The sequence below is a fragment of the Phacochoerus africanus genome, chromosome 11, assembly GCF_016906955.1.
Source record: "Phacochoerus africanus isolate WHEZ1 chromosome 11, ROS_Pafr_v1, whole genome shotgun sequence".
In the NCBI taxonomy this organism is placed as follows: domain Eukaryota; kingdom Metazoa; phylum Chordata; class Mammalia; order Artiodactyla; family Suidae; genus Phacochoerus; species Phacochoerus africanus.
In genome coordinates this window covers 117,249,049-117,261,778 of record NC_062554.1, presented here as the reverse complement: position 1 = coordinate 117,261,778, position 12,730 = coordinate 117,249,049, and the positions used below count along the sequence as shown (strand labels likewise).

General features: G+C 34.4%; 1 protein-coding gene across 3 annotated transcripts in view; it reads left to right on the top strand.

The window, feature by feature from the left end:
- Positions 1 to 12,730, top strand: part of COP1 (COP1 E3 ubiquitin ligase) — a 200,655-nt gene that overhangs the window by 128,230 nt on the left and 59,695 nt on the right. For all 3 annotated transcript variants that reach the window (XM_047753827.1, XM_047753829.1, XM_047753828.1), the window contains 3 exons: positions 1,494 to 1,602; positions 1,978 to 2,059; positions 8,500 to 8,616. In XM_047753827.1, the coding sequence (XP_047609783.1) occupies positions 1,494 to 1,602; positions 1,978 to 2,059; positions 8,500 to 8,616 (308 nt within the window). The remainder of the gene's footprint in view (positions 1 to 1,493; positions 1,603 to 1,977; positions 2,060 to 8,499; positions 8,617 to 12,730) is intronic.

The window sequence follows — 12,730 nt, the reverse complement described above, 5'->3', positions numbered from 1 at the left end:
GTAGACTGATAATGTTCATTCATTCCTGGTGCTCATCATCAGGAATCTGTTATATACTTAGTTTATATACTGAGTTATTTTTAGGTGGAAAGAGTACAACATTAGTAAGATACAACTTTTTGAATTGTTATGTGGCAATCATTATCTAAGTGTTTTGTCTTAAGCAGACTGTTATTGCCCCATTTTATACACAAGGAAGCTTAGGAACAGAAAGGCTCATTAATTTGCTTAAGACCGTACAGCTTAAGCAGTGCAGGAGCACTTATGGAGGAGCCAGAGTTCAAACAGAAGTAGTTTGGTTCCAGAATCTGTGCTCTTAACCATTTCATGCGACTCATTTATCAAATAGAGGCTGTAATAGTATTACCTGTTTCATAGGATTGTATTTTAAATAAATCCACATAATGCATTCAGCACAATACTTGGCCCATATCAAGAATTCATAGTAAATGTTATTGTAATGAAAATATGGGTTAGAGGGTTTACCTTTTCTGTCCTGACATATGTACAAATATGACAGTACTTTATGTGCCTTAAAATAATGGAGAGGAAACTGTTCAAGGCTGGAAACTGTGGGTTTGGGACTGAAAGAATCAATGTTGTAAACATGCCTCAAACCAGTTTGGAGCACACCTGTTGTGAAAGTGAACTAAATTACCCAAAGCCACTAGTAAGTAACAGGTCTGGAATTTAAGCTTAAAACTATCTAATTCCAAAGCTCTTAACTTCCATAAAATTCCTTTCAGAAATTCTAATAAGTAGGCTTAAAGTTGCAAATGAACTCTTCCAATCCCTAAAATTTAGCACATATGCAGTTCGTTGAGAGTGAAAAGACCTTGTTGTGTTCAAATGCTTGGAAGTTACCTAGGTTAATTGTTTTGCTTTCTCTATACCTTCTGTGTCTGACTGAAAGCATGCATTTTTAGATGTTGCATTCTTAATTTTGGAACATTTGAAAATAGCTGAAATCATAAATGTTGAAGTTTAATTCCAGCTGTTAAATGCTTTTAATTGCAATTTCAGTCACATACTTATGTTAAGATTTTGATGTAAATACAGAAACCCAATTCAAACTAGTTTTTTGGTTTATATGATTTGGCATAACTGGATCCAGGGGCCAAAGCAGGATGGTTAGGTCACTGTCATCTTGCTGTGGCCTGCTTTGTGCCCCGGCCTTTATTTTCTTCACTTGCAGACATGCTCTCCTCACATATCAAGGGTAGCCAGTAGCAGCATTAGGCTCATCATATCCATCTTGCAGCTTGTGATGAGAATGAAAACTAATTACAGCTTGTAACTTGGTAGCTTCAATCAAAAAATCTGGGAATTACATGATACCTTTCTTTCCAGATGTGCTGTGGACAGGGTAATGAATGTGAACTCAAGTAGACCATTTTGAAAGGGTTCTAATCTTCTTAACACATCAGTATTCTTTGTATCATTGTTATTTATTTTTATGTAAAGTGAGGCTTAACCATATTCTTTTCTTGCAGCTGTATCAGTTGGAGTAGTTACCATAAGAACCTGTTAGCCAGCAGTGATTATGAAGGCACTGTCATCCTGTGGGATGGATTCACAGGACAGAGGTCAAAGGTCTATCAGGTAAATAAGGATACCAGTTACTTGTTTTAAGAATCATTTTTACTTCTTAATAATTGTAGAGCTTCATGTGCTTTGTAATTACAAATTAAAAGTCAGTACTTAGCATTTTTATACCTATATAATACCAACTAATACTTTTCTGAAATAATGCTTTTCTCTTAGACTTTTTGCATTTGTGGAATGTATCAAATTAATTTTCCCAAGCAGTAATTTTAGTAAATGTATATATAAAAAGTTTAGGATCTACTTTGCTTTTCATTTGTTTCCACAGCCAGTTATTTTTCCCTCCTACCATAGTATCCATTTGTTTTTTGCTTTATTTATTTTAAGATCTGTATTCTCTCTGAGACTATTTTATCTTCCTTCCGCATCCAGGAGCATGAGAAGAGGTGTTGGAGTGTTGACTTTAATTTGATGGATCCTAAACTCTTGGCTTCAGGTTCTGATGATGCAAAAGGTACTGTTTGAATCCCCTCCCCCAACTTAATCCTTTTTGCTGACAAAGCTGCAGATATTTGTTGAAACCCATAGCAATCCTTTGTGATTTCTGATTGTTTAAAAATAATCTAGTAAGCACAGAAACATATATCATTCAGGGAGTGGAAGAAAAATGAATATACTCATCTTTATTACAATAATGTTTTTTGAATTCATGCCACATGGTGATATTTTTATAAGCATTTCCTTTATCTATACCATCAGATGAACTTTTTTGTTGAAGTATTCAGATATCTCTATATATGTTGTATTATATTAAATTCCCAGTGTATACTAAAATCTTTTCATGAATTTATCATGTTTCAAGGCAAAAATTCTACATCTCTTTCTTCCAATTTAATTGACCTCTCCTTTCTTGTGTATCCGTCTTTGCTATTCTTTCTTTTCTTTTATCCTACTGTCTTGTTTTGGCCTAGTTCTTCTCATCATCAAATTTACAAAGCCCTGTTAACAGATTTCTTTTATCTTAGAGTTAGAAACCTTAATTTCTTTGCCCTTTGCTTTTATACATATAACATGCAGAGTAGTAGATAGATAAGCAAGAGTAGCTCTCCTGTTGAAATTTTCTTTCACAGTGATAGATAGAGCTGTCCTATTCTGTAAGACGAAAATAACACTTTTCTGACCCCCCACCCCAAAACTTTTGGATCAGAAACTAGTAAACCCACGGTATGTGTAGTTTGGAATACGTCCCTTCTTGATTGCTTTATGAAATTATCTTTGAGAAGTTCCTGTTGTGGCTTAGTGAAAATGAACCCGACTAGTAGCCATGAGGACAAAGTTTGATCCCTGGGTCCTCTCAGTGAGTTGAAGATGAAGGGTTGCCATCAGCTGTAGCATAGGTCGCAGACCTGGCTCAGAACTGTAGCTCTGAATCAACCCCTATCTGATTCAGTTATACATACAGTTCTGTGTACATAAATGTATGTACACTTGTATATATACAGTGATTCAGTTATACATACACACACTCTATTTTAAAAATATGTATGTATGTTCTTTTCCATTATGATTTATCATAGCGTATTGAATATATTTCTCTGTGCAGTGCAGTACAATCTTATTGATCATCCCCTTCATGTATAATAGCTTACATCTGCTAAACCCAACCTCCTACTTCATCCCTCTCCCAGTTACCTCTCCTTTGGCAATGAAAAGTTTGTACTCTCTGCCTGTCTATTTCTGTTTCATAGCTAGGTTCTTTTGTGTCATTTTTAAGATTCTCCGTGTAAGTGATATCATATACTTGTCTTTATCTTTCTGACTTACTTCACTTAGTATTATAATCTCTAATTCCATCCATGTTGCTGCGATATTTATTCATTTTAAATTGTATTCAAATACACATAAAGTGAACCATTTTAACTGTTTTTAAGTGTACTGCTTGGTGGTAGTAAGTGCGTTCACATTCTTGTGCAACCTTTACCACTCTCAATCCATTGACCCTTATTTATATTGCAAAACTCAAACTCTGATTTGAAAACACTGTTTCTCTTTTAATGAAACAGTTAACTCTCCATAACCCCTCTACCAGTCCCTGGCAATCACCTTTCTACTTTCTGTCTCTGTGAATTTGACTAGTTCTCCTAAGTATCACATATGAATATTTGTCCTTTTGTACCTGATTTATTTCACTTAGCATCATGTCTTCAAGGTTCAGCCCCATTGTAGCATGTATTAGAATTTCCTTCTTATATTAGGCTGAAAAGTAATCTGTTGTATGACTGTACTGTGTTTTGTTTCATTCATGGATGGACAGATACTTTGGGTTGCTTTCACCTTTGGGGTATTGTGAATAATGCTGCTATGAACACGAATGACAGAATATTCCTTTATTTTCTGCTTTAAGTTCTTCTGGGTGTATACTTAGAAATGGAACTGTGAGATCATATGATACTTATATATTTAAATTTTTTAGGAACTGCCATTCTGTTTCCCAGAATTCCCACCAGTAGTGCCCAACTATTTCTGATTTCTCCACATCCTTGCCAATATCTGTTCTTTTCATGTCTTTCTTTTTTTCAATAATAATGATCTTAACGGATATGAAGTAGTATCTTATTGTGGTTTTGCTTTGCCTTTCCCCAGTGATAGTGATATTGAGCATCTTTTCATGTGCTTACTGGCCATTTGTGTATCTTCTCTGGAAAAGTATTTATTCAGGTTCTATGCCCATTTTTTACATTGGATTGTTTGTCTTTTTGTTGTCGTAGGAGTTCTTTATCCTGGATATTAATTCCTGATCAGATGTATGATGTGATGGTGTGCTTTTTATAGACCTATTAAATGATGCAGATGTTTATGTGAAGCCACGCTCTCCCTTTTTACTCATTCTATTTTCTGCAGGATCTAGACAGTGGTTCAGAAGTGGGTCCAGGAGTATCACATGTCAGTCATACTCATATTTGTACATCCTTACTAAAGGCAGACTTTCTTACTGTGTCAACTCCTAGGCCTGTTTCCTTTATCTTTTACATTGAATTCTTTCTTAGGAAGCTTTGGTGCAAATAGATATATAGTGGGCCCTATCTGAGAAGCTTGAAACATATAAATCTTACACTTTGAAACTGGTACTGATGTTATTATAGATATGCAATGTGTTATGTTTTTGGAAAAAAATTAATTTGAACAAAAGAACTTAGGGACTGTTTAACTCAAATTTTATATATTAGTAGATGATAAACCTCACCTATCCTCTAAGGTAGTGGATTTTTTTTTTAATTCTTTTTTCTAAATAGGACTGAAGATTCAGGTCATACTTTAAAAAAAAGTTTTTCTTTACGTATTAATATTAATCAAACTTGTAATAAAACAATTTTAAGTAAAAATTTCATTTCCTAAAGGCAGCTAGCCAGTGTTCAGAACAAGCTTGAATTTTCTTTTTTTTTAATTTTTTTAAATTTTTTATTTTATTTTATTTTATTGTATCTTTTTGCCTTTTCTAAGGGCCGCTTCCCACAGCATATGGAGGTTCCCAGGCTAGGGGTCGAATCGGAGCTGTAGCCACCGGCCTACGCCAGAGCCACAGCAACTCGGGATCCGAGTCGCATCTGCGACCTACACCACAGCTCACGGCAACGCCAGATCTTTAACCCACTGAGCAAGGCAAGGGATCAAACCCGCAACCTCATGGTTCCTAGTCGGATTCGTTAACCACTGCGCCACAACGGGAACTCCTGAATTTTGTTGTTTTTTTTTTTAATGCAATCTTTAAAAATTGAAATAGAGTTGATTTACAATGTTGTTTCAAGTGTACAGCAAAGTGTGGCAGTTATACATACATATTTATGTATCTGTCTGTTTTCAGATGCTTTTTCCTTATAGGTTATTACAAAATATTGATTATAGTTCCCCAAACAAGTTTTGTTTTTCTTTTTAGCTCCTATATTTCAACATGATTTTCCTCGGAGTCACGATTTTGATTTTTTGCTGAGTCAAGGAGACTGTATACAAATAAGGACAATGTGTTTTGTTGATTTAATTGCCTTAGCTCTTCACCTTGAGGATATTTTCTTTAAAATTCACTTTTACTTATGAAAAGGAGTTTTCACAGTAAATGTTGAGATTGTAATTTTTGAAGTTAAAAAAATTCTTACTATTATCCTTTTAACAGTATTTCCTTATTTTGAAGAACATCTCATTTATATTTGTCATAGACACTTTCTTCCAGTACTTCTATTGATTTCTTCTATACTTTCTCTGAAATGATTGTACTGTTTTTTACCTTTCCTTCTATGATGTTACCTTAGTTGAGTTGAACTTAATTAATTTTAATGTTATTTTTTCATATCTGTTGTATTAGTTCCATAGGACTGCCATAGCAGTGTACCACTGCCTGGTTGGCTTCTACTGTAGAAATTTATTCTCTCACAGTCTTGGAGGCTAGAAGCCCAGAATCAGGTGTTGGCAGTCCCATTCTCTCTCTGAAGACTGTAGGGAAGAATCTTTCCTTGCTGTCTTCTTAGCTTCTGGTGGTTAGTAGCAGTCCTTGGCATTCTTTTACTTGTAGCTGCATCCAGTTTCTGCCTCTCTCTGCACGTGGTTTTCTTCACGCTCTCCCCTGTATCAAGTCTCCCTCTTCTTATAAAGGTACCAGTCATTGAATTGAGGGCCCATCCTAATCCAGTATAACCTCATCTTGATTATATCTGCAAAGACCCTATTTCCTAATAAGCTGACTCAATAGGTACCTGGGGTTAGGGCATCAGCATATCTTTTGGGGAACACAGTTTAACCACAATATGTGTTCTTTTTAGTGATCAGTAACCAATAAATTTTGTGCATTTTCCTTTTCTATACTTTATATAGTCAGTGTATCTTCACGGTATTTTAAACCTTAGTTATCCTATAGCTCAGGCAATTGTATTAAATTCTAGTATCTTATATATTGAAATTATAATCATTGTGGTTACCATTATGACTTTTTTGTAACATGTAAATAATTACTCTATGGAGAAAATTACTTTGACCTTTTAAAAAAAGACTTCACTTCTAAGTTAACTATACCTGTTAGTTCTGGTTCATTTTTATGTTTACTTATATTTAATAGTCATAAAATTGATATATAGCACTTATTTGTAATGAGTCTTACTGATTAACAGTGTAATGGTAGGTGCTCCGTAAATATTTGTTGTGGATTAACTTGGGCTTGCTAGGCTGTTATAGTTCTACCACTTGATATTCTACTAATCTATGAATGCTGTTTGAATACAGACTTTTAATTATAGCTAGCCATTTCATCTCAGAATTGAATATCTTAACTACCTGAACAATTGTATGTGATTGAAATAGCATATGATTCCTATTGAAAAATAATGTGAAATAAAATATGGCTACTTAATATCATTTTTATTTTAATAATGAGTATCTTATTTTTCTTAGGGAAGGCTAATTCATCAGGTTATAAGTAACTTTTTAATGGTTAGTTTTTATTCAGAGATCTTACACATTTAAAGAAATTTTCTATTACCAAGTTCTATTCATAGAAGATAAATAGATCCTATTCACACAGAGAAAGTCTGTTCTTATAAAATGACATTCATAGAAATGGTAGTTGGAACCATTTTTACCTTTTTCCCACTCCTATTTAAAGATTACTGTATTGATAATCCTAAAAAGATTCTAAAATTGTATTATGCCTCCATTCATGTATATTGATTTTCAACCCCAAATACACATTAGAAGCACCCAGAGAGCTTTTTTTTAAAAAAAAAAAAAAAAAAAGAAAACCCACCAATACCTAGACTTACTCTAGGCACTGTCCTGATGAGACATTGGGACCCATTGAACAATGGATAGGAAGGTTTTTATCACTGTTCTTGTTAGTGTTTGCTGTTAATTCTAATGTGCAACCAGGATTGTAACCTTTATCTTGAAAGTCTTTTTTATATGTGTATTCTAGTGTCTACTAGGAAAGTTTTGTTTATAAATAATATGATAGTTGGTCTATTACCTTACAAGGTAACATCTCACTTTTATACTCCTGCTCTCAGATCTGACCTACTTTGATTGCTTAGCTTTTCACTCCCTAATCATTACAAATCTCAGTATATACCTTTGAAATTGCAGATATCAAATACTAATGCAAAATTTTAAAGTTTAGCTAAATAGTTTAGCTGTCACTTCAGACACACTAAACCATATAACTAAGTTCTTAAAAAAGACCACACAAGCGGCATATGGAGGTTCCCAGGCTCGGGGTTGAATCAGAGCTGTAGCTGCTGGCCTACACCACAGCCACAGCAACATCAGATCTGAGCCGCGTCTGCTACCTACACCACAGCTCACAGCAACACCGGATCCTTGACCCACTGAGTGAGGTCAGAGATTGAACCTGCATCCTCATGGATGCTAGTCAGATTCGTTTCTTCTGAGCCATGACGGGAACTCCATAAAATCATGAAATTCTGAATTGAAGATAAAATAGGACGGATCCCAGGTATTTTAAATGACATTTGTTTATGTATCATATATACATTCTGATATATATCATACATATGAAAGTGTGTGCCTGTGTGTGTGAGATTCTCAAAAGTGTAATAGGTTAAAAGTTAAACCATGTAATTCCCTCACATATATATATATATATATATATACACACACACAATCTGTGTATGTCCAGATTGCTTTTTTTTAACCTGTCTTTTATGTCTTAATTATGAGATCATATTATTTCTCATTATGTATTGGTTATCTATTTTGTTTTCTGACTTTGAAACTAAGCTTTCTTCATTTAAATATTGGTCTGTTATTCATTCACTGTTTAAACATTTTTGATCTAGTAAACCAAAATGCCTAGATTAGTATGGAAAGACAGCTGTAGCAATAAGCAAACTTTCTAGGTTATAGAAGCATTGGCTAATGTATTTATTTTCATTTTTTATTGTCCCTTACTCTTAGTGAAGCTATGGTCTACCAACTTAGACAACTCAGTGGCAAGCATTGAGGCGAAGGCTAATGTGTGCTGTGTTAAATTCAGCCCCTCTTCTAGATACCATTTGGCTTTCGGCTGTGCAGGTAAGAAGTGAAAGATTGTCTTCTTTTGATCTTGGTTGATTATCATGACTTGGATAGAAGAACATTTTAAAAGGAATAACTTTCTTTGTAGGTTTAAACTTTGTTTTCATTATTACATCCTAAATTAGAAGTATGTAGTATGCCATTATTACTCATTAATCACTGTGCCTTAATTTCAGTATTCTGTCACCCATGTTTAATATATAGAGATAGGTTTGTAGATTATTTTTTTGTTATTCACCTAAGTTTTTGCATGCATGAATTAATGCTTATGTCATCACAAGCTTAAGAAGCTATATTGTATAGACAGAGGAAACCTATTCCTTCAATAGTTATTGAGTGCCTACTCTGCCCAAAGCATCCATCTAAGGACAGTGAATAAGATAGATAATATGTTAGCATGTATTCCATGATTAAAAACTTTAAGTACTCAAAAAAAAAAATCACAGCAAAGAATTTTTTGTTCAAGTATAGATGACCCAATATCTGGGTTTGCCCGGGGAAATCCTAGTTTATATTTGTTTTACCATCATAAATGCTCTTAGGGCCTTCTTTCATTCTCAAAAGTGTATGGGTTGGAGAATAAATTATATAGTCACTCTACTCTTAATTTCTTTGTATTCTGTATCTGGTTTCCCACCTTGAGTGTTCACTAAAGCAGTAAACACCTGTAGTTTAGGTTTTGCACTGAGAGATCTCCTTGATTCTTTTTTTTTAATTGATGATCTCGGTTTTTTAAAAAGAGATAATCTAGCACCGTATCATGAACACATTACCTTTTAAAAATATAAATTTAAATCTTAATTTATCATTACATCTTTTCTTTATTCTAACAATATTTATTTCTCTTGGATACTAATGTAATTTCATAGTTAAATTCCAAGAGAGTATGGATGAACATGTGTATGTGGATAGAATTCTCTTTTCATTAGCAGATAGAATTTTTTTTTAATGTGCTCCCTTTTTCTGGAACCTACTACTCCCTTATTTAAATCCCTGTTTTGTTACTGACTAGAAATGTGACTTTGGGTAAGTTGATTAACTTCTCTCCCCTGGTTCCTTATCTTTACAATAGAGATAATCTTTTGAGGCTCTTAAGAGGATTATGAGAAGAAAATGCTATGTATAGAGCTCTTAGAATATGATGCTCAATAATTGCTTAGTTATTTTCAATATTTTATTATGCATTTAATTAAAATCATTTTTTAATTTTAATGTTATAAACACACTCACTAACCATTGGCCATCACTTATGAATAGAAGTTATAATCAGTCTTTAATATGTACAAATGTTAGACATGAGCATCTTCAAAACTTCTTTCTGCAAAAGGGAAATGTGCTTTCAAAATGCTTCAGCTATCTGGCAGGTGGTTTTGCCCCCACTGTTAAATTTTCATATATTTCTTAGTTAATTTTTGCATGTCCATGTAAGTGTTAAGATTTATATTTTTCTAATTCTAGGAAAATTATTTTGGGAGTCTCATCTAAATTACATTATAATTATTTGTTAATTTTGGAACCACTGATATTAAGATGTTTTGTCTTACTACGTAGTTACGTAGGGTATCTTTTTGTTTGGATTATTTTGACTTTCAGTGAAATTTTATAGTTTAACTTCATTTAGGTTCCAGGCCTTTCTGGTTAATTTTTTTCTGTGTGTGTTATAGTTTTGTTACCATTTAAAATACTTTTTTCCATTTCATTAAAAAGTGTTATTTGTTAAGAGTAGATAAAACTGTTGCTATTTTGAAGTTCCCATCATGGTGCAGTGGAAATGAATCCGACTAGGAGCCGTGAGGTTTCGGGTTAGATTCCTGGCCTCACTCAGTGGGTTAAGGATCCAGCGTTCCCAGGAGCTGTGGTGTAGGTTGCAGATACGGCTTGGATCTGCCGTTGCTGTGGCTCTGGCATAGGCTAAAACTTCTTTTACTTTCGAAGTTCAGTTTGATCTCTGATTGGCCATAATTTATATAGATGGAGTATATTTCTGTCATTTTCTTGCTTTTTTGGAACGTACTCTAGGATGGTTGTGTCATAAAATGTATTTAAAACTTTGACCTAGGGGAGTTCCTGTTACGGTGAAGCAGAAACAAATCCAACTAGTGTCCATGAGGATACAGATTTGATCCCAGGCCTTGGTCAGTAGGTCAGGATCCAGTGTTGCCATGAACTGTGGTGTGGGTTGCAGACACAGCTTGGATCCCGCTTCGCTGTGGCTGTGTTATAGGCCGGCAGCTGTAGCTCCAGTACGACCCCTAGCCTGAGAACTTCCATACTCTGCAGGTGTGGCCCTAAAAAGCAGAAAAACAAAAAAACTCGGACTTATCATTTGCAGTTATTTTATTCTTAATTTAGCGAAAGGTTATGAACTCTTTATAAGGCATTAAAGTTCAGTAGGATATTTCTACATCTATTCCAAACAAATTATTTCCATTGTATTATTTTAACATATTAACAGTAGTCACTGTTGATATTAATCAACTGTGGTGAAATTGAGTGTCTTGTTGTTTTTGTTTTTGTTTTTTTTAAAGTATCCCTATAGGAAAAGTATTTATTGTACTGGAAATTGTTCTATGTTGGTGTTCTTCATGGTTGTACAAGTAGCATCATTTGATTAAAAAATTAAACAGATTCTCTCTAAATTGACAAGGCCATAGAGGCATTTAACTAAGCAATCAAATTTAAGATCGCCATGAAGCAAACATTATATGCCTCCTGATGTGCTGCATTTTGAAGGACCATCAGTTTTATAGTCATCTTGTCAAAAACATGTAAGAGGAACTTTATAATAGGAAAACATTCAGACAAATTCAAACTTGTGGAACACTTTGCAAAACAACTATATCCTAGATGCTTCAAAAATAACAGTATTAGGGAGTTCCCACTGTGGCTCGGCAGTAATGAACCGACTAGTATCCATGAGGATGCAGGTAAATAACAGTATTACAAAATCATTATATATAAAATAACAAAGAGAAACTAAATATACTATGTTACCCTTGAACAAAATTAAAAGTTTTTTCAAGGTTTTTTTTAAAAACAGTTGGATTATTTGAATATAGAATGCAAGTTAAGTTTGTAGAAGTGAAGGTAAAACAAATATTGTAAAATGCTTAGAGTTGATGAGTCTAGGTTGAAAGTTACAGATGTATTGTATTATTCCTTCAACTTTTCTTCAGGCTTGAAGTTTCAAAGTAAAAAGAGGTCATGTGCTTAGTCTTCAAATTATGAAGAATTTTAAAATGATGATGACACTACAGAAAGATGTAGTACCACAAGTATCTAAGGTTGTGATACCCATAGGGGTAAGCAAGAGTCCAGTCAAAAATTTGAAAGAAAGATCTGGGCCACAGCTTTTTAAAAAAGCCCTGTATATTCTTGGGATAGTAATGCTTTGTGCTTGTGCAGGCCAGTCTGCCTATCTAGGAAAAACTGGTTAGGCTTCTGGTTGCTTATCTCTGGCAGACCCAGAGGCTCTGTGTAAATAATAAGCAAGAAGTAAATAAAGGCTAAGATAGATGTATAAGTTGCCTGAGCTTTGAAAGCATGCCCTGACACACACGCACAGATTCCCTTGGCAAAGGGTAGAAGACATACTGACACAAACCATTTAAGGAACTCTCGTGATTACTAAGTGATGCTGACTCAGTAGCAGCCTTTACTCAGGTTAAAAAAAACAAAAAACAAAAACAAAACTGATTAAGAGACTTCAGTGGTCCCACGCTGCAGCAATTGTAGACTCTACAGAATTAGTTCTGGAAAAGTCACTAAACCAAGTAAATGACAGCACCATCCCCGACGAAAAGGCTAGCCACAGCAAACCTGGGAGAGGGAGGTGGGAACTGATTCTGGAGCTGTCGCTTTTTATTATCTGAAGTGTCTAGTTTTTAACAAAAAATTATGAGATACATACGAAGAAGCAGGAAAAATTCAGTCAATAGAAACTGTCTGAAATGTTGGGCTTACTAGAGAATTTAAGTCAGTTATTATAAATGCGTTGCTGTGGCTCTGGCGTAGGCTGGCAGCTACAGCTCCGAGTCAACCCCTAGCCTGGGAACCTCCATATGCCGCAGGAGCGGCCCAAGAAATAGCAAAAAGACAAAAATAAATAAAT